Source organism: Camelina sativa, chromosome 8 (assembly GCF_030686135.1).
Source record: "Camelina sativa cultivar CO46 ecotype springtype chromosome 8, ASM3068613v1".
Classification (NCBI taxonomy): domain Eukaryota; kingdom Viridiplantae; phylum Streptophyta; class Magnoliopsida; order Brassicales; family Brassicaceae; genus Camelina; species Camelina sativa.
Genome location: NC_141887.1, coordinates 27,447,691 through 27,468,588, shown reverse-complemented (window position 1 = coordinate 27,468,588; position 20,898 = coordinate 27,447,691). Strand labels below are relative to the sequence as shown.

The 20,898-nt window shown below is 35.8% G+C and overlaps 4 protein-coding genes and 1 long non-coding RNA gene across 6 annotated transcripts; all 5 read right to left on the bottom strand.

Annotated features, from left to right (window-relative positions):
- Positions 1–294: 294 nt before the first annotated feature.
- On the bottom strand, positions 295–2,583 carry LOC104708500 (protein ORANGE-LIKE, chloroplastic). The gene is made up of 7 exons (XM_010425083.3): positions 2,179–2,583; positions 1,774–2,011; positions 1,576–1,662; positions 1,116–1,192; positions 860–987; positions 627–763; positions 295–521 (listed from the first exon to the last, which is right to left on the bottom strand). Exons 1-7 carry the CDS (start codon positions 2,397–2,399, stop codon positions 444–446), a joined length of 966 nt encoding a protein of 321 aa, XP_010423385.1. The 5' UTR covers positions 2,400–2,583; the 3' UTR covers positions 295–443.
- On the bottom strand, positions 2,559–5,834 carry LOC104734619 (sorting nexin 1). Its single transcript, XM_087462616.1, has 10 exons — positions 5,366–5,834; positions 5,059–5,194; positions 4,636–4,769; positions 4,399–4,470; positions 3,839–3,998; positions 3,583–3,716; positions 3,382–3,450; positions 3,198–3,277; positions 3,060–3,120; positions 2,559–2,974 (listed from the first exon to the last, which is right to left on the bottom strand). Exons 1-10 carry the CDS (start codon positions 5,516–5,518, stop codon positions 2,765–2,767), a joined length of 1,209 nt encoding a protein of 402 aa, XP_087318742.1. The 5' UTR covers positions 5,519–5,834; the 3' UTR covers positions 2,559–2,764.
- Positions 5,835–6,057: 223 nt separating this feature from the next.
- On the bottom strand, positions 6,058–7,208 carry LOC147940536 (uncharacterized). Its single transcript, XR_015564266.1, has 2 exons — positions 7,039–7,208; positions 6,058–6,649 (listed from the first exon to the last, which is right to left on the bottom strand). It is a non-coding gene; the product is annotated as an uncharacterized LOC147940536 (long non-coding RNA).
- Positions 7,209–13,711: 6,503 nt separating this feature from the next.
- LOC104708498 (cyclin-B1-2) lies at positions 13,712–16,116 on the bottom strand. Its single transcript, XM_010425081.2, has 5 exons — positions 15,782–16,116; positions 14,600–15,402; positions 14,356–14,514; positions 14,083–14,261; positions 13,712–13,994 (listed from the first exon to the last, which is right to left on the bottom strand). The coding sequence occupies exons 1-5, from the start codon at positions 15,819–15,821 to the stop codon at positions 13,826–13,828; spliced, it is 1,350 nt and encodes a 449-aa protein (XP_010423383.1). The 5' UTR covers positions 15,822–16,116; the 3' UTR covers positions 13,712–13,825.
- A 575-nt stretch (positions 16,117–16,691) lies between these two features.
- On the bottom strand, positions 16,692–20,629 carry LOC104708497 (splicing factor SF3a60 homolog). 2 transcript variants are annotated; one of them, XM_010425080.3, is made up of 11 exons: positions 20,240–20,629; positions 19,796–19,897; positions 19,217–19,321; positions 18,935–19,077; positions 18,736–18,832; positions 18,284–18,448; positions 18,137–18,208; positions 17,711–17,869; positions 17,419–17,625; positions 17,172–17,318; positions 16,692–17,074 (listed from the first exon to the last, which is right to left on the bottom strand). In XM_010425080.3, exons 1-11 carry the CDS (start codon positions 20,411–20,413, stop codon positions 16,928–16,930), a joined length of 1,518 nt encoding a protein of 505 aa, XP_010423382.1. In that variant the 5' UTR covers positions 20,414–20,629; the 3' UTR covers positions 16,692–16,927. The 2 variants fall into 2 exon arrangements, with proteins under 2 accessions (XP_010423382.1, XP_087318741.1); XM_087462615.1 differs by having other exon boundaries at positions 20,100–20,543.
- Between the last annotated feature and the right edge of the window lie 269 nt (positions 20,630–20,898).

Below are 20,898 nucleotides of genomic sequence, written 5' to 3'. Positions count from 1 at the left end.
TCTACGTACTGACGCTTGTATTCATTATTTCATTTCATATCAATTCTTCAATAGGGTAAGCTCTTATCTCAGCAACGGCCTGGAATACATAATGGAGAAGATCTCAGCATGAAACAACTGCTTGAAAGTGAAATCATCCCTCCGATGTTGTCCCATTCGGCAATATCCGATGAATGTTTTTATACCGGTGTGTTTGATGAAGCATGATTACAAACAGCCTATGCCCGAGTTGATTGATGGCTATCGCCACCAATGATCGTCGGTGGTGTTTTTTTTTTAGTTGGCGAGCAAGAGTTTATAAATTCTAATTTTCTTTTACTATGTAAAACATTTATATGACGAGGTTTGACTCCCTTCAGTTCAGAGTCGTTGGCTTAGCCTTTTCAAGGACAAATATACATAGATAAAAACACCCTAAGTTTCAAATGAGAGGTCATCGTTTTCTAATCGAAAGGGTCAAAGCGGGGGTCATGCTCACTAGCCGTGACCATCCCAGTGCAAAGACATGTGGGACACATCACCTGATTCAAATTAAAAGACATATATCTCAGCATTACTAGGACAAGGATGTAGTAGCATAGATACTCAAGTCAGATGGTATGAAAAAAGTTGTTCAGACATCTTACCTTTCCTGCGCCGGAACAATTAAGACACCGTTTTGTTGTCGCGACTTGCAGACGCCGGTTTGAAGCTCTAGGTTTAGTTATGGGATCAATGCTGAAGCACACACCACTAGCTGAACATCGAGCGCATGGCAAGTATCCTATTATCAAGTAAACGCATACCGATTTCAAGAGCTGTTGTAATTGAATAGTGAGCATTCTCAAGAACTTTCATGATGTATATAGAATAAAATTACCAGTCCCAAGGCAGTACTTGCACCTCTTCTTCTCTTGTTGTTTAACATTGTTAACTTCGATTAGCATCAAGGTTGAAATGACTCCCACGGCCCCGCCAGAAAAAGATGCCACAATCGGATCTACCTGGCTACATTACATAACCAAAAAATTATTCTTTCTATGTAGCTGTTTCAGATTCAGGACAAGTAAAGTTGTGACTAGTTCTGATTATATTTTCAATCATACTGGTCCTCAAGCAACTGGAACTAGTAGTACCTTAACTGTAAGGGTAGATGCATGCCCCTTATAAAATCTTCATAAGAGGTTCCTCCAAGTCCTACCTTTAGTTCCAGCTGCCAATGTAAAATCATAAATTTGTCATTCAAGAAATAAGAAAAAACCACGAATTAGCTACTGTTCTTCCCGTAAGTTACAGTGACAAAACTCTATACAAAAAAACCATTAAAACTACACATCACACAGATAGAAAATTACTAATCTCCACAAATTTCTATTGTCATCAACTTAAAAGTTAGTATATTTTTCATTGATGTCACTAGTAACTGCATGGATTCTGCAAGATAGCCAGGAAACCACCAATCGCATCAATTTTAAAGAGCTCTCAATATCGTAAGATTAGTAGGGTTCCAAGAGCAGTGGTAAACTGTGTGAAAAGCATTGAGATTTCACAAACAAAAGAAGGAGCAGTGAACAAAAAACTAGAGCTTGTGCTTACATTAGGTGCAATGAGACCACCAAAGACGATAATTCCAGATATGAAAGCGACACTGGTCAAGTAGAGTTGTTTCAAAGTCTTTGGCGTCTATCTCAAAAGATAAAGAGCAGAGAAAAAAGTAGTGTTACAGACATAATAAGACTGCAGAAGAAACAAAGAGAAAACATTTTTCATAATAAATAGTAACATAACACTGACCACATTAGGGAGAAAGGGAATGGAGGATGGGATCTCAGGCATCTCGGTAACCTCAAGCTCGCTATTCTCGTTAATGGCTTTAACATTCTTGATACGTTGCTGGACTCGTAACCTCCTCACTTCTTCCATGAGAAGAAAGATCTTATTGCGTCTACTCCTTATGTTATCTTGGATTTCCTGAAGCTGCATCTGCACGAAATCTTGGACTGTCTCTGATCCTTCAATGATACAGAAGTTACTGTAACATCATCATCCACCAAAAACACACAAATCATTACCAACCAATTAGAATCATTTAAAATGACTACAAAAGGCTTCTCACTTTCTGATCCCTAATCCGAATTCGAAAACTATAGATACCGAAATTGAACAAATCCAGTTGAGAAAAAAAAAAAAAAAACTTGCTTTGGAACGGCGTCACCGGAGGGAGGAGGAGGAGGTCCGTTGTTGCTGCCGTCTGAACAGGAGAGGAGAGAGCGAGATGAGCCATGGAAGATAAGATTGGGGGTAGGTTTGAGAGAAGTAGAGGGAAACCGGAGAATGGATTTGGAAGTTGAGGGAGGAGGAAGAAGAAGATGATGATGATGATGGCGATGAGGAGTAGTAGCTGAAGAGAAGCACGTCATCTCTTCTTCTTCTCGCCCAAATCAATCTCGTTCGTATTCAGATAATGTTAAAAAGGTTATTTGCTGGGGACGATGAGAAACCTTCTCAGTGATTAAGAAGGTTTTACCTACCATGTTTGGCTATTAAAGTCGTCTACAAGCACCTCAATAAAGATTCAATTTGAAAGTTGTAATCTGAAATTTCAAGTTATATCAACGTTTGTTTGGGGAAGTAATGCATTCTTTACAAGTGGAAACAAAGCAAAGTTAACTAAACTTTTAAGTTGACAAAAAAACACACCAGAATTTTCAGCAGATAACAAAAAAAACCAAACTGCCTCTAGACAATAGACACAACAACCCTCTCATGACAGGTAGTTTTAGATTTAGACAGTAGAAGAAGCTTCAAGTTTTGGAAGAAGGGATCTCCAAGCATCAGCAATACTGTTTGCTAAGCGAGCCTGTCCTTTCGCGAACTGATGGAATGCGACTCCCATCTCTTCCGTCTTCTGCTCTTGAAACCTTACTATCTCCTCCTCCATTCTTGTCACTATCCTCTCGAATCTTCTTGTAGCTTCCTCACTTTCTGCTTTTATCTGCATTGAAACAAACGTATGTTCAAGCACCAAAAAACCATTACTACAAATTTTTCAAGGAAAGTTTTCAGTTGTTGTTGTTTACCTCTCTGTACTCGATCTCAGCTTCTCCTACTTTGTCTGAACGTGTGAGCATGAGTTTGTCACTGCAATAAACACAGAGGAGAATTAAGATTATGTTCTAAGACGATGATTGACAGGTAGAAGAGAGAAGCCATCATACAGATTTATTTCTTTTAACTTTGTTGTTTCTGCCAATTCACAATGTTGCTTGAAAGCAGTTCCTCGTTCTGCTATTGTTGCCTGGATAAACACAAAACAAAACAAACAAACAAAAAACACAAGAAGGTAGAGTTTAATACCAGGCAAGAGAAATAAATCCCACCGGTAAAGGCTAGAGAACTTGCCTTAATCGATTGCACATAACGAACATAGTCCTTCAAGGGTTCCTCAAAGTTCATCAGGACTTGTTGAGCCTAGAAATAGTGCAGGGTAGGTTGATATAAGCATCTTGGAAATAGGATAAATGTGGCCAAGATATAAAATGTTAAAAGAAGAAAGAAGATGATTTATGCCTAGCATAGAGTCTAGTCTTACAAACTTAGTACCTCTTTCTGGAGCTTAATCGATAGCAATTCAGACTTAGTTCCAAGATCGGAAAATGCTTTTCCTGTAGGTTCACCCTCACAAGCCCCAAAAAGTTTTACAGCCTTGCCAAAATCCAACAGTGATTGACCCAACTCTGCCATTAGGTTGATATAGCATCAAAATTAAAATTCCATCCATGCAATTGGGAAAGAAAAAATGGAAAACATAGCAAAAACTATACAGATCAAATTCTGACTTGTGACATATTGGTATTACCTCTATGCCTCTTGACAAGGCGGTATGCATGCTTCTGCGCCTCAGCCAAGTGGTTCTCGAGCTCAAAAATATAATGTTTAAGCTTCTCGTATGCAGCAGTAGTTTCTTCAACAGGTTTTTCCTTTCCAAGGACAGCATCACTAACTTTTGACTGGACATCCTGTCAATAGTGCAGATATGGCAGTAAGATGATGGCGCACCAAGAAGTTAATTAAGAGTATGGAGCAAAGAGTGAAGGAAATCAATAATAAATTTCACATTTAAGAAGTCTTGATCTTGTTTTACGGATTTCTAACCATGGTAGAGCCAAGTAACCAATAAAATAGGAGCTTTCAACTCTTATATTTACAGCAATGCTAAGAATTATATAGGCCGTAAATGACAAGTTTCACCTTGTAGATATTTTAACTACTAAACACTGTCAGAGAATAACGGTATATTATGTCCAGCATTGTCTCCGTAAGCTAAAATTCATATTAAACTTCCTAGTAGCATGCCAAATACTTGATCTTGTATGATGTTGAAAAATTATACACATGGTCAGGAAAATTAATGCTTACCCTAAACATTTGCATTAGATCTGCAGGCTTCTTGAATATACCAGTTTCCTGAAACCTGAATCTGTCCATTGTCTGATGAGAAAAATAAACTGTCAAACAAAGAAAATAACCTTCTGAAATGGAAAGTGCAGTCCTTGATGAGGCATATATTATGAGCACTTTAAATTGAACATGATGTGGAGGAAAGCAAAATAACTAAGAAAAGATCACTAGAAATGTAAAGTCTAGGTATCCTACCTCTTCATCTGCTTGCAAAAAGGTCCTAAGATCCTCACTCTGCTGAAGCTCAGGGTGTAATGCTATTCGATTAACAAATATATCCAATGCTGCTCGCCTCATTTCAATAAATTCGGCACTAAAACGGAATTTTTCTGCCAAAAAGAGTATTCAATAAACGTAATTCCCATTATTCTCATCTCCATCAGATCACAGTTATAACTATATCGAACAAGGATAGCTGGATCGACTAACATCAACTTCGCAATAAGAGATGCTCAATACATATATTTCTGACTCAATCAGATAATGTGGTCAACAAGACATGGAGCAATAAGAAAATATACTGAATACAAAATCAGAAACCTCTAACTAGCTAACAAGTAATCTAACTAAATCAAATAAGGACTACTAAAGATTTTCAAATAACTAGCTCTAATTTACCTACAGCACTCTTCTCTGGGAGAGGAGGAATGAAAATGCCCTTGTATTTCTCAAAAAGCCGATCCCTTAACCAGACGAAATCACTGTAACGTCTGATAACAATCTTCTCGGGTCCTTGATACTCCGGCAAGTTGGTCTGCCGGGAGAAAAATACAATCTAATAGTCAGAAATCAATCCCTAGAAAATCAAATTACACCCAAATTCTTGTTGCTCAACATCCAATTAGCGAACCATCTATAGGTATTACCCAATTGATTTCACATAGAAACCCTAGAACTGAACCAGAGTTGAAGAAAAAGAAGAGACCTTGGTGATAACTCGGTAAGAGATGTAAGCTTGTACGCCATTGCCTAATTTGACAGGATCCGTGACGGAGACAGACAAATACGGCAGCGAAGACGGAGATCTAGGGCTCTGCATCGATCCCGATATGCTTCTCGGCTGCTCCGTGCTCTCCATGAGACAACAACGACAACCCCGTGGAGATCAAAAAAAGCCAATTTAGTCAAAAATTCACCTCTAGTGGCAGATTAGTAAATTAATTATCCACGAGTTTTGTGTTGTTGTGACTACAAAACAAAGTAAAAAAAAAAAAAAAAAAAAAGCTTTCAAAATAGAGGTGAGATCAGATTTTTTTTTTTTTGCTTTAAACTCCACAAAATAATTTTTTGTCATACTTTTACAAATTAAAATTTGATCAAAAATTAGAAGATAATTAGTTCTCTTTAGATATCATCATCATTAAGATTGTTGACAAAAAAAAAAAAAAAAAAAATTAGATGAGATCAAAAAGATGACAGATGTTTTAATACATACTTAAGATTGGGACAAAAGTAAAATGAAAATTTTTAACTTTTTCACAACTAGAATTATTATTATTAATACTAGGAGTCTTCATTCTTTTTGTCAGTCACGCTACCAAACACATGTAAACAAACGAGCAAGAGTTTACCAAAAAAAAAAAAACAAACAAACAAACAAACGAGCAAGAGAATGTAAACGTTGATGTCACTGTTTATTTTTATTTTTTTTGGTAAAAAGGTTAAATTTTATACCAAGCTTTTCAAGTTTTTTCTATACATGTTGATACAACTTATTTAAGCGGAACATACTAAAAAGATAAGTTAATACAACTAAAATAAGAGCCAAAAGGGAGGAGGGTAAGGAAAGAAGTTGATCTCTTACTGAACGGTCCATAGACAGTTGAGATGACGAAGCAGTTGATGACATATCAGAGAAGATCCTCGAGTTATGTTCACACCAAATGATATAGCAGGATGCTTGCAAGATGAGCTTTAGAAGAGTAGCGTTCTGAGCTTGTTGAGGTCTTGCACGAAGGATCCAAACTGAGATGGAAGGAGATCCTGGGGAAGAGATGACCAGAATCTAGAAGCTAAAGCAGCCCAAGGGAGGCAGAGAAAGGACACTCAAAGAAGAGGTAAGAGTGAGTTTCAGTATCGGAGGTACAGAGAACACATTCATCAAGAACATTGATCCCCTAGCGTCGTAGCCTATCCCTAGTGGGGAGTCTCTCGAGAATAGCAAGCCAGGTAATGAAGGAGTACCTAGGTACTGCTTCCTTGAACCAAACTGTCTTGAACCAAGCGTCGTTGATGTCATTGTTGCATTTTGGTTTTATCTCTTCAGCTTCAGCTTTACGTATTCTTAATTTCTAGCGCAATCGCTATGTATAAGCTTCTAACATGTAATAACAATGGGGGCTCACTATATAAATAAGCCTAATTAAATCCTAAAACCCTTAAATCGCTATGTATGAACCTAGAGGCCCTAAACTCTAAACCCTCATGTCATGTAGCTACCTATATATAAGCTTCTAGCATGCATATAATTCCAATGAAATGGTTACACGAAACAAACCCAAATATCAAAAACACGAATCTGAGCGAAACGAGCAAACACCGAAACCCTAAAATATCAATCGAAACCAAGGAACAACACAAAGTGGGAGAAGAACTAACCTCAGAACTCTAGGAAATTAAGAACCTTGAAACACAGAGGAGATCACCAATCGAGATTTGTGTGCAAAGGTACTCAATTCAGCAATTACTGTAATGAAGTGAAGATGAAAGAAAAACTCAAAATTATCTCTGCTTGTTGTCCTTAAATAGAGAAAGGGTGCTTAAAACGATGCGTTTAGTTTAGCGAAAATAAAAAGTTGATAAAAGATTTTAAGTGTCTTGTTATATAAAATTTTGTTTTCAAGTTATTTGATTGTGACACCGGTAAAATAAGAAAAAACAAAAAAGTAATCTAAACTAGTAAAAAGAAAATCTATGTATAATCAATATTTATTTATTCTTTAAAAAAAATATTTATATTTAATTATGTCATAAGATTTTTATATTTTAGTTATATTTTTAGTTATATTAGGCCCGTGAGTCCATCCATATCCGATGGTCGGTTTGCTACGTTCATGAGATTTTAAAGATTTGTTTACCATCCCTACCCACATGATCTTTTTTGGTGTTTTTGTCCTCACTCGCATAGTTTTGACAGTCACTTCCTGGAAGGACACCCATTCTGAGACTACTTTAACATAAACACGCTTAACTGTGGAGTTCTCTCAGGACCCTTGACCGAAAAGATAAGTGCACTCTGGTGATATAGGTGGCCAAATCAATTCTTTTAAACCTCCCATTAACATATCGCAACATTCTCGTTGCCAACCAATACCATCACCCCGACGGTGTGAGCCCACTCGAATCCACACTCGTCTAGGTTTGGCTCTGATACCACTTGTAATGCCCCGACCGCCACCTTTTAGTGGGCCCCATGTCCAATCCCTGTCCATGGATCCACCTTCCTTATTGAGCCTCACGTACTCTCACTAGACCCGTGAGCCCATCCATATCCGACGGTCGGTTTGCTACGTCTGAGAGGTTTTAAAGACTAGTTTATCGTCCCTACAAATCACCACATGATCTTACTCTGTGTTTTGTCCTCACTCGCACAGTTCCGAAAATTACTTCCTGGAAGGTCACCAATCGTGAGACTACTCCAGCTCAAGCACGCTTAACTCTAGAGTTCTCTCAGGACTCTAGACTTTGGTGACATAGGTGGTCAAATCAATTCTTTTAAGCCTATCTACAAGTCTCTGAAACCGGGGTGTCACACTATCCATCTCCAATCCGTCCAAAACTCGAGCAAAGGCCACAAGAATCTATAGGAACCAAGTAGCAACCCAAACAAGCAAAAAAAACATCACAAACGACATTAAAAAAGAAAAATAAAAAAGATCTCAGACTTAGATCAGCCATGGTCATGCACTCACTCTTTTGCAGAAAGATCTGACCCAACAATGACGAATCCACGTTAGGAAGCCTCTCCTTTTTTCCTAGCAATACATCCTCACTCCATAGGAAAAGATCTCAGCCCACAAGCCAAGAATCTCCCTAAAAACCTCAAAACTCTCAAGCGCTCTCTTTTCTCCCTCTATTTCTCTCTGAAAATGGCGAACAACACTCAACCCATGATTTAGGTCGATTTTCGCTTAAATACTTGGTTGGTTTGGAGATTCCACTTAAACCAAACCAATCCAAATAAACAACTTAATTCAACAAGGTCGAACCGTAATTTGCTAGTGTCGATTGACACTCCCCCTGATGTCGATCAACACCCACCCCCAAAACATACTATATGTTCGGGAGTGTTACAAAAAGTACTCAGCACGGTTGTCAAGTAATATATATATATATATATATATATATATAATTTGGTTATCTTTTATAAAATCTGATGTTTAATTTGGAGAACTACTCAGCTCGGTTGTCAAGCATATATGTGTTATCATTTTGTTAATATGAGTTTAATTTGGTCAACGAATGTAAATTTAAGCAATATGTGGCCATGTAGGGGTTTCGGCGTAATGTAATGTGTTGGGATGTTAACCCTCTTCTAAGCATGCATGCATGCATCTCTATTGAAAAAGGTGATCTGGTGAATATAATTGCTTACTTAACTATCCATCTAGTCACTAATAACAAACTTAATATGATTATTTTGTTAAAATTAACCTATCATATATGGTCGTGTGGGTTTCCGCGTAATGTAAATATGTAATGTGTTGAGATGTATATAATCTTATTCTAAAGGTGAAAAGATATAATGGTGAATTGCGTACTTATTAAAACTATCCATCTAGTCATTAATAACAAATTTAATACTACTTCTCTCTCAACTTTTTATAAATGGTTAATTAAGGCATTAATCTTACTTTGGAGATTACATTTTTTCTATTTAGAGGTACCTCTTGGAAAGAAGCGTGTAGCGGTTGACAATCTTTGTTTAAGGCTGTGAATGGTTGTTCAGTACGTTCCGGACCGGACTAAAGTCGGACCAGTCCGCAGTTAATTGACCATTCGTCATTCCAGACTAGTATGCACTTCTCCATACTATAAACCTCCATACTAGTTTGCAATTCAAAAATAAACTGCGTACTATGTGAATTATACTATTGGTCCGATTTTTTCTGGTTACTCCTTAAAACTTCCATACCAACTCCATACCAACAGTAAAAGTTGGGTAAAAACGTGTTATAAACTAGTTGAATCTGAGTACTTTCATCTCATTGGTTGAACTTGTGTTTCTTTGTACTTTAAAAAATCTGAGTACTTTCATACCATTTATCTCATCTTAAATTCACAATTAAGTTTTCTTTTCTCACCTCATTTTCTTTTTAGTTTAGTTTATAGTAGATATTTGATCCTCCAATACGTAGAGGGTAACTTTTAATGATTCAAGTTTTTTTTTTTTGTCAACAGATTCAAGTTATGTGGTGGATTCAGGATATCCAAATAAGCAAGATTTCTTAGCTCCCTACAGATCATCACGAAATCGGGTTGTGAGATACCACTTGTCACAGTTTAACAACGGTCATCCGCCAGTGAACAAAGAAGAGTTATTTAATAGATCTCATGCATCTTTATGTTCTACTATAGAAAGAACTTTTGGAGTATGGAAGAAGACGTGGAGGATTCTTAGGGTTGATCCTAGATATGGTTTGGAGGTGCAAAAGAGAGTAATTATCGCCAGGATGGGACTCCACAACTTTATTAGAGTTTCAAAATTTTTGGATACAGATTTTTTTGAAGATTTTTCAGAAGTGCATATAGAAAACGAGCAAAATGACTCAAATGAACAAGATAAGGTCGAGAGAGAAGATAGACCATATATGGCAAACATACGAGACAATATTGCTGATATGTTATGGGATAATCAAAATAATAGATTTTGATTTGTAGTTTTTAAAAATATTTTGTAATAGTTATTAGTTAATAATGATTAAAAATATTATTAAAATTATTTTTAATATTTTTGTACACACCACTCCATACTATAGTCCGATTCTACTCCATACTATTGTATGGGGTTTTGCGTACCACTGTTTACTCCATACTACAGTCCATACTAAAATGTTAGTATGCACTATGTAGTATGGAGTGTATGGAACAACCATTCAAAACTAAGTAATATTTCACACAAATATTTTAAAATCTTCCCAAGTATTTTAAAATGCATTGGAGATGGACTATTGTATTAAGAACCCAACACTTTTACCTTAAGAAGGTAGTTTTGTGTTAATTATAAAACATAAATGTTATTGTTTCTTCTCTAGTTTAATGGACGCGTATGCTGTACGCTTCTACCTTAATAGGACTAAGGTTCGGATCTACTGTCAATATTTTGTTTTTGAAATAACTAAAATTGAACATGACCCTACAACAATGATATTTATATATATTCAGGTGTTTTATATTGTATAAACAAATATAGAGTACATCAACATTCCCTATATAGAGTGTTTTATATTGTATAGATTAATATAAAATGTAAATGTTACTTTTCTGCTCTAACCTAATGTATTATTGGCTAAACTCTGGATGTTTGATCAAGATGTCTTTAATTATTTCTTTGTTAGTGATAAGCATTAACATGTTAACATCTAACACACACAAAAATAAGAAAACAGTGCCTTACGTTTTCTCTCTGGAGATATATATATATATATAGAGAATTGGTTATTGATAATATGAGTTCATGATTAGGGGATCTTATTGTTAAACGAAAACAAAGAATCTAGTAATTACGACGAAGGAAAACGTGTTACCAAGAGTGTTTTAATTTTTGTTCTTTTTGTAATATTCCACAAGTTCATTTTCTTTTAGTAAAGAATTTGAAGTTTTCAATGGACATATAAGGAAATGAAAGAAAAATAGTAGTGCTTTGTTTTTATCCCCAATTCATTTCATCGGTCAAGACCACTTCATCGTCGGTTGAACTATTTTAATCTTCTTTAATATGTAATAAATTGTAGGATTAAAAATATATAGCTAGAATATTAAAAACTTCAAGAGTTAAACTTCTGATTGTGATTGAGACAAATCTTTTATGGGTATTTCCCAAGAACTCGATAAACGATCAAGAAATGAGAATATATGTTTCAACTATAGAGTATGTGACTCATAAGGAACAAGAAGAGAAGAAATGCAGAACCAAACATGCATATATATTATAGGGATATAAAACTCATCAGAGTTTAGAGACAACGACTTCCCAATTATTTTACTTACAAGAAAGTTTCCCTGGACGTAATAGTTCAAGAAAATTTTAAATTAACATGTATATTTCAATCGCTCTCAAGATCAATATCTCAGTTACTTAATTATTTATAAGAGAGCTTCACTCTGGAATTGTAAAAGTAACCTATCACTCTTGGGTTTCCTCCATCTCCTCAACTTCTTTTATCTTCCTGGAGAGCTCTTCCAACTTCACTTGCATATCGTTGAACTTCTTCTTGACCTCTTCAATGGCACCAACATCAGTTCGACCAGTTGCAGGATGAAGTTGGACTATCTCCGCACAAAGCTTCTCAAAATCATCTTTCAACTCCTTGCTCTCACGATCCAGCTCTTCAAGAAGAGTATCCACACTAGTGTTTCCAACATTAGCCATTTTTTCTCAGAATGATATCAAAGAAACAAAGAAAAATATGAAAAAATTATAAAATGATATTGTGAAAGAATTTTGTGTGTGTTGCAATGTAAGAAAACCCCTTCTAAACATCTCCATTTATAGCTGAAAAAGGTGAAAATGTTGAGTTGCCTACTTCAACTCTCCCACCTACGCCACTAACACACACTTACTAGTTACTACTTCTCTCACAAGTCTATGGTTAATTAAGGCAATAACCTTACTTTGGAGGTTATACCTCGTGAAGGTTCATTTCTCTACAAAATATTTGTTAATAAAAATTATAATGAAAATAAATGGAAACAGATAATAAATAAATAAATATAAAGAGAGTTAAAAAAATATGACTATTTAAATATACACATCTTTTGGAACGAAAAGTTGTATTAAAAATATAAATAAAATATAATGAAAAAACACAACTCTACAATGAAAAGATACAACCCTTTGATTTTTTTTTAAACAGATAAAACAAAAAATTTACGAAAAGGTTCTATGAAGAATCGTAATTGTTGTGTCTACGCTTGATTATATTTTTACCTAATAACCCATATAAACTGCTTTTAAACAGAAAACATCTTTATTACCATATTGAAAAGTCAAATTCAAAAACTTACTATATAAACCATTTAACTCTCGGAAAAAGAACTTTAGGTATTTTTATTAAATTTTATATTTAAAATTAACTAAAAGTTGTAAATTAGATTCATCATTCCAAAAATCTTTTGTTAAATCAAAAATTGGAGAAATTTCTTTACTTTTAAAAGAATGAATGCTAGAGAATAATTTAGAAAGCAGTAAAAACCATTGTGTTTGAAATTTTATATTATTTTGTGTCATGGCAAAAAATAAAAATAGTTCAAACAGACAAATATATATATATATATATATATATATATATATATATATTTCAAAATATACGAATATTCGAATAAACAAAACTCTACAGTGAACAGTTGCAACTTTACAAAAAAAAGCTGTTACAATGAAAAATGACAACTTTTTATATAAAACACACAATTTAAATTTTTTTAATTTTTTTTTTAGAAAATTATCCAAAAGGTATGATTGAAAAAACACAATTTTTAGTGACATTTATTCGGATTTCTAACACAACTCTACAATGAACAGTTGCAACTTCACAAAAAAAACCGTTACAATGAACAATCGCAACTTTTTGTAAAACACACAATTTATTTTTTTTAAATTTTGTTTTAGAAAATTATCCAAAAGGTATGATTAAAAAAAGCACAATTTTTTGTGGCATTTATTCAGATTTCTAACACAACTCTACAATGAATAGTTGCAACTTTACAAAAAACTGTTACAATGAACAATCGCAACTTTTTATAAAACACACAATTCAAAATTTTTACAATTTTTTTCAGAAAATTATCCAAAAGTATTAAAAACATAATTTTTGCTGGCATTTATTCTGATTGCTATTATATACAGATTTTTTTGACAACGCATTATGAAATAAATTATCAAATGTATTTTGCACAAATAGTATGTTTTGTAATAAGATCTCTATTTTTGAATAATATATTTTTCACTATTTTCTTCTATTTATTCTCAACTACAATTTGTTTGAGACACACAAGTCAAAAACATTATCTACTGAAGAGCTAATAGCTGAAGAGTGAGACTGAAGACATTGAATAGTAAAAAAAAAGAATTCATTAATACGTTTTGAACTCACAACAAGAGTATATTTCAACAAGTCGAATCCAGAATTTTGAATCAGAGAGAGATCTGATGAAAAAAATAAAAGCACTAAGAAGAAGAAGGCTTCTTCAAATCAGACGCAGCGCTCAAGAGAGACTTGGCTGCTGAAACCAAAGCTACACCTCCATTCTCGGCCTTTGAGTACTTCTTGTACACCGCACGTAGTCTGCTCTCACCGCATCTCGAGTGTAGAAAAGCAAGAAGCTTTGAGCAGTCCCTATAGAACAAAGAACAAACATAAGTTTCTACAGTTAAGAGACAACAAAACAGATGATGATATTTTGAAGCCTATTTTCTCTACTTACATAATCTCAGATTCTGTGTAGCCGGTGTGGAACTGCAATGTATCAGTCCAAGCAGGGGACTTGTTCAGTGAGCACCTTGCTGTGTAAACAGCTGAAGCAGCAAGCATGGAGGGACAGAACATCAAGGTGTCGTAATGCATCATCCCCAATTCAGCGAGAAAGTGTACCATATTCTCCATCTACATGATACAACCAGCAAAAGCAAAGTTAGTCTCTATCCAAATCACATTGTTTTAACAGAAATCTGAAACTTTAAGCAAAATTAGAACTCACTTCTGGATCAGTCATCGAAGCTTTGATGAAGCGGACAAGGAACACGTATTGAGTTGGGACTGTCAAATACCATTCGAGGTTTCCAAGAATAGTCTTCTCCATCACTAGGATCTGTTTGCTACTGTAAGCATTGTCCGTGACATACACCAGATCGTTAACCTACACAACAAAGCCACACATCATCATCAACATCAGCTCAAACCCTTAAAGTAACACAAATACAAAACACAGTCAATTCAAGTACCTGTGGTGGCCAGATTTCTTCATATTTGGAAGCGATAAGCAAGGCACTGATTCCCAGAAGCTGTAGCTCTCTCTTGGGGACAGCTTTCACAGAGAGGAATCGATCAATGATGTTGACAGTAAGGTAGAGAGTTTCAAGGTTAAGCTCAAACTTGATGTGAACTTCTAGTAACCAATCAATCAAGATGGCTCTCATCTTCTCATTCATCTCAGTCTGAATATGCATGTACATCTTAGGCTGGCTCTCCTTCTCAACTTCTTTATAGTACGAGTACATATCATCAACATACTCCACCGCAGCCAAATGATTATCCTTGTCAGACTCATCAATATCAAGAATCTTCGGTTTGTTAGCTATACCACACGCAGCTTTGCTCCGAGCACTAAGAACAGACGAGTACGTCACTTTCTTATTCTTAGGTGACACTGCTGCTGCTGCTTCCTTCTTTTTAGTCACCTCCTTCTTTGACTCAACCACTTCAGCAGCAGCTTTCCCCTGTTGTTGCTGCTTAACAACCAAGTTCTTCTTCTGAACCGCCTTTGGTGCTTCTGGGTTTCTTGTAGCGAGAGGTTGTCTCTTTGGGCCAACCTTGTTGTCAACATTGATTGGCTTTCTTTCGATTTGGGCATTGGCTAATAGCTGAGCACGGAAACTTCGAGTAATGGGTCGGTTAATCTGAGGTTGTGCCTTTCCACCTTGAACTCCGGGGACAGATACGAGATTCCCGATGTCGCCTAGAGCACGCCGATTCTTCGCAGCACCGTTCTTGTTCTGAATCTTCATACCATCTACGAGAGGAGCACCTGTTTCACAAATAAAGAAAACCCAATCAAGATCTCATCTTTATCTCATTACGCTTCACAAATCCAATTCTAAGATTAATCCCAGATAAAGACTATTACGAGAAACTACATATCAAAATCGGATCTGTATCTTAGACGAATCAGACAAATCAGGACCGAGTTAGGGTAAACGAGTTGAATACAGGAAACAAAACGAATCAAATTCAAACCCAGATTTCAAAATCGACGAATTACAAAAAGCAAAGATTTTTCAAACGCAGATCGATTCAAATCGAAACAAACCGATTCCAAAGAATTCAGATCTAAGATAACCCAGAAATAATTCAAATCGATTCATAGAATTGAGAAGAGCAATAAAGACGATTGTGGGAAAACAAACCTCGGACTTGTTCAGGTACGTTTGCTGCTCTCGTCGCCATGATCTCTCTCTCCTAATGAATCTTACTCCTTCTTGTTCTTTAAGCCTTTTGCTTTTTTTTTTTTTTCTCTTTCGTAAAGAGTCTTTGAGATTATGACGAAGACAAGGGCAAGAGAGCGCTTCTTATGAAGACAAAAGGAGGAGCCAACGGTTCAATCACTTCTAACGGTCATATTTTTTGGGGCTTTCGTTTTTAGCCGTTGGATGATTAGGTTTTAGATCTAACGGTGGATATGTTAAGTCTTACGAAGTTGGAATGCGCTGGCACCGTAGGATTTACTATACTAGGTTCGATCGTCTCTCTACAATGTGGCCGTTGGACTGTGTTAAAAAAAAAGGTAAGCCCATCCCAACTTTTATTTCTTAATTAAAAGTTTGGAACATACACTAAGGTTTAGTCTTTAGTCTTAGCCAAATTGGCTAAGAAAGGTATATTTCATTATTCTTTCCAGAATGAGAGATTGTGTATGTTCAGATTTTTTGAAAATAATGTATGGTCTTCGTGTACATAAATATGGATATAAATCTGACCAAAAAAACAATTATGTGTTAGTATGAGATTGTATCTGTTTACATTTAATGATTTTAAAAAACATTTGACACAATTTTAAATTTTACACAAAAGAAAATAACCAATGATTGTTAGGAAACGGATAACAATTAAGAATATTTTAAAAATTAAGACATTCCAAAATTTGTGAGTCATCATCATCTGATATTCTGAATAACAACAGAACTAAAAGAATAGTAATGAGAAAACCTTTAGTGACTGAGTTTTTTACATATCTTCTCTTTTTTATATATAGTACATCTTTATCGTATATATGTGTATGTATTTCGAAATAATATGCCTGACTATTCGTTATTGGCATTGTCCATCAAAACGATTTTAATATCCTGGATTGTGATAGTTAATTCTGAAAACATACACCAAAGTCGAATCCAGTACCTACAACTAAAACCTGTTTTAAGGTGATGATACTTCACAAGAAGATGATGACGAAATGGTTTGATTTTACAAAGAAGAAAGGTAGGTATGATTTTAAAGTGATATAGTATAGAGAGAGAGAGAAGATTTCATCTAAAACCCTGAGGATTGTGATCCCATCAGATGAGACCTTGGCGCTGGAGATCAGAGTAAGTCTTCTTGTTGTAAATGTTACCTTCACGATCTTCATACTCCTCTTCGAGTTCTGGCCTCCATTTGTTCTCTCCTTGCCTCTCCTGTATCCTCTTCCACAATTCTTTCGCTTCCTGAAACATACCAAATCAACAAATCACAGATCAATATAAAATGACCAAACTATTGGGTTAAGCAGCTACAACAAAGTCTTTGACAATATAATATTACCTCAATTGAAGTGATCTCATTGAAGTTCTTTGTGTTAGGGATTCCTAGGCAACGCATTCCGTGCTGATGTCTCCATTCTTTAAAATGTCTCTCAAAAGCCCTTCTTCCCCAGTAACTATAGTCCCCACATATGTCGCATTTAAACTCCTGCAAGTGAACAAGAAAATTTAATATGAATCCCTCAATGGTTTTCCATCCTATCCTTTAAGAATAATGGGTCTAATATAGTAATAACTAAACTACATACCTGGCCCAGGCCATGAAGTTTGTAGAGCCAGTATGGTATAGGCTTCCCATCCCAACCCATTGGCAGCTTCAGCGGATTGTAAATATCACCGTCCTCGTCATCACTTTCTGACTCGGCATTAGCTTCCTCCCCTTCTCGTTCTCCCTCCATTTCTTCATATGTCAAGGACTGTTTCTTTACAATGTTTTGTTTTGTCCTTTCGATTGTCTATAAAAGTTCAAAGAAAAGTTAAAAGCACAGCTACATATCTGGGGAGGGAAACAGATCTATATATTAACTTCAATAAACTAACCTCATCGAGTAATTGGCAGAGTTTCTTCACTTTGACCTCTGTTAGTGCAATCTCTTTAGCATTTTCTGACTGCTGCGTTGATTTGACATCTCCGTTTTGTTTCCCATTGTGTAGAGGTTTGGCAAAATGTTTCTTATCCAGCTTTTCCAAAGGCGTATGCTGTACAGAAGTTGAGATAGTTAAGACAACCTCAAGGGTCAAGGCAATAAGATAAGTTTGAAACAGTCCCCACAGACATGAGATATGCCAACAAAAACCTTAGTTTTATACTAGAGGAAGACCTGAACTGAACTACCAAACTAGCTTTCATAACAGCTAATGTTCCTTCCAAACCCAGCATAAACAACACGGACACTACAAATAAGTAGAAAATCCCACTCTCATAAGACAAACTGAAAACACATGATTATAAGCAAGTGTAAGTACCTTTGTCAGGAAAAGTCTCTCGGCACGCTGCTGCGGTGTACCACCAACCTTCAGTCCTAATGCCCCCAATGCCTGTATAACATAAAAGAAAATATAAGTAGCGGGATAATGCTTTAAGATGCATAGAAACATGAAGCATGTCATTACCTCCTTTAGCTTTTCAGGACCCACATCTACCAGTTCCTCGACTGTAGTGTAGTAATCCAGATCTATGACAGTATGCTGAGATGGAATAAGCTCATTTTCCTGGCTATGGTTCTCCCAGCCTTCTACTTTCCCATTCGCATATTGCTCTTCGAAATCAGTTTCAACCTGCAACAAACCAACACATTAATTGTACCAGCCTTCTACTTTCCCATTGACGAAACTAGAACTAGCAGAATGCCACACTATAACTAGGTTCAACACTGTGCGAGGATATAAAAGTCTCTACAGTTGGTGTAAACAATGCACTTATGAATTTTCAATACAACGATTATCTTGTTATGGCAATTTACTTTCCAAAACATGTATCATTATGCAGGTTGATAGAGCTATGAAAATCCATAAGGTACCAAGTTGAATAGAATAAAACAATAAGTAAAGGAAGGAGCTCAAACCCTAGAAAGTATCCGGTCAAGATCTTGCAATGGCTCGGTTCGCTGGAAAAAGTCGACCAAGTACTCTAGCAGTGCTTCCATATACTTCCTGTATTGCCTAAAGTGACAGATAGCAAGACAAAAAGGAAAGCCATTCAGCTGCAGGTAGAAACAAAGCAAGTAGCATTCTAAGTAAAAGAAAACTCAATGAAATGTTTACCTCGATAGCTTTAGTTTATGCGGTATTTTCTCTGGTCTAGAAAAAACATCAAGGTAAGCAGAATATTCAACCCTTTCCCCAAATTTAGAGTTGATGTACTGGTTATACATATCATGTAAGTCCAAGTACCGACCAACACCCTCCTGTGCAACAGACAAAAAGATTTAACAATTGAAGAAAATCGATATACCATGAAGCCAGCAATGTAGAAAAAGGGGCGTATACAATTGTCAAACAATATGAAACTCCTTACGCAACAATAAAAGCCAAGCAGAAACTTACCTCTCCACTGAACGCAATAACTGGTTCCTCCTTCAGGAGTGCTTCATAATCTTCATTAGCATCAACAAGACGTCCAGAAAGATGCCTTTTATGATATTCACGTATCTGCAAGTTTCATAAAAAAAAAGTTAAAACAGCTGCAAATCTGATAATTTCATCAGTGTTACGAACAAATCAAAGAATTCGGACAATGAAAAACACCAAATTAGTGAATCTTATTCAGGGCCTGCACTCTACTTAGATACAAAAACAGTATCTTCACACGAATATTTTACCGCTTAATACTATTCTGCAAAAAGCAACCCCTTATACAGCTAACCAAATTGCTGATGGAACAGAACTAATACATTTTCACTGAGATTTCGTACATTATTCTTAATTCTCCATCACCAGTGATTCAAGACAATCAATGAAGAGATAAACAAATTATAAACAGCTAAATCTCTTATCCTCAATCTTTAAAAAAAAACATTTATCTGGTAAAGTTAGCTGCTCAATCTTATAAGAAACAACTACCCAGAGAACCATAGGCAAGTAGTTTTGAGGAAAAAAAGACATGCAAAAGGGTAGAAAACAAACCTCTTTCAAACGATCGTAAAATGCACTAAACGCAGCCTGGCCACCACCAAGCGCTGCTATTTCATCTTCCCTTGCCCCATCCTTATCTTCATAGGTTTCAACCTTACAAAACAACAAAGAATCAAGGTTAGGATAAATCCAAGGCATCTACTGATGGAACTTATCAATCACAATTAACTCAAACACTGAAGAATGCTTAGCTCAAAACTTAGAATCCCTAAATTACATACACACTTAAAGCTTAAGCAATCAACAACACTGACAAGATTGAACTGCAGAAAAGAAAAGAGGAACACTCAACAACCTTTTGTTTAAACAAAAATCAGCAACCCAAGTTTTTCTCTGCATTTGAATTCAGAAGAGAATAAACACAAAAATAACAAAAACGCGAGGAGGAGAAGAAGAATGAAATTGAGGAGAGGAAGAAGAAGAAAGAAAACGTACAAGTTTGTTCGTGGTGAGCATGATAGATTCAATCATGTGACGAACACGATGTCCCTGGACCAATCTGTCCTTGCTTGACGGTGGCTCAGTCTGTAGATCTTGCACAACTAATCGCTCCAACCTTTCAACCTCTTCATGACTGGAGCGAGTTTGCTCGAGGAGAGTCGATGACATCTTCTCTGTTTCCTCCTGACTGACGTTCCTTGGGTTCGAGACCTCTCTCTCTTCTTCGCCGGACTCTAAACCCTAAATCTAATCTCTCTTTCTTATTTTCTCAATCTGAGTCTCTCCTCGACTCGCCGGTGAACCAATTCTAATAAAATCGGGTGGTATTATGTGTTTTGGGATTTCCTTTTTTCCAAAGACGGTTTGTGTTATGGTTCCGGTTCCGGTTCCGGTTCCGGTTCACTTGAAATTGTAATCAATTTTCTTATAATAATTGTAACCATTTTTGTAATTTATTTTTTTATGTCTTTGATTGCAATGTTTTTAACCTTTTTTTATTGATGAGTAGTTGAAAAAAACCTTGTACTGTATGTTGTTTGTAAATAAAGGAGACTCCAACATAGAGAGGTTTTGGATAATTGTCTCAAATTGAGCTTTTTCAAACAAACAAATCCAGTTTTCACACTCTTCGAATAGAAATTCAGGATCTGACA

What these genes read in the sequence shown, in the direction of transcription:
- LOC104708500 (XM_010425083.3), bottom strand. Translation starts at nt 2,399, where the DNA reads ATGACGTGCTTCTCTTCAGCTACTACTCCTCATCGCCATCATCATCAT. An exon ending in TTCCCTTTCTCCCTAATGTG is followed by an intron (nt 1,663 to 1,773) that starts GTCAGTGTTATG and finishes CTTTTGAGATAG; the next exon opens with ACGCCAAAGACTTTGAAACA. An exon ending in CATCTACCCTTACAGTTAAG is followed by an intron (nt 988 to 1,115) that starts GTACTACTAGTT and finishes TATGTAATGTAG; the next exon opens with CCAGGTAGATCCGATTGTGG.
- LOC104734619 (XM_087462616.1), bottom strand. Translation starts at nt 5,518, where the DNA reads ATGGAGAGCACGGAGCAGCCGAGAAGCATATCGGGATCGATGCAGAGC. An exon ending in CCCAGAGAAGAGTGCTGTAG is followed by an intron (nt 4,770 to 5,058) that starts GTAAATTAGAGC and finishes TCTTTTTGGCAG; the next exon opens with AAAAATTCCGTTTTAGTGCC. An exon ending in GTTATGTGCAATCGATTAAG is followed by an intron (nt 3,278 to 3,381) that starts GCAAGTTCTCTA and finishes GTGTTTATCCAG; the next exon opens with GCAACAATAGCAGAACGAGG.
- LOC104708498 (XM_010425081.2), bottom strand. Translation starts at nt 15,821, where the DNA reads ATGGCGACGAGAGCAGCAAACGTACCTGAACAAGTCCGAG. An exon ending in CGTACCTGAACAAGTCCGAG is followed by an intron (nt 15,403 to 15,781) that starts GTTTGTTTTCCC and finishes TTTGTGAAACAG; the next exon opens with GTGCTCCTCTCGTAGATGGT. An exon ending in CTTCGATGACTGATCCAGAA is followed by an intron (nt 14,262 to 14,355) that starts GTGAGTTCTAAT and finishes TGTATCATGTAG; the next exon opens with ATGGAGAATATGGTACACTT.
- LOC104708497 (XM_010425080.3), bottom strand. Translation starts at nt 20,413, where the DNA reads ATGTCATCGACTCTCCTCGAGCAAACTCGCTCCAGTCATGAAGAGGTT. An exon ending in TTATTGCGTTCAGTGGAGAG is followed by an intron (nt 19,078 to 19,216) that starts GTAAGTTTCTGC and finishes TCTGTTGCACAG; the next exon opens with GAGGGTGTTGGTCGGTACTT. An exon ending in TTGACCGGATACTTTCTAGG is followed by an intron (nt 18,449 to 18,735) that starts GTTTGAGCTCCT and finishes GGTTTGTTGCAG; the next exon opens with GTTGAAACTGATTTCGAAGA.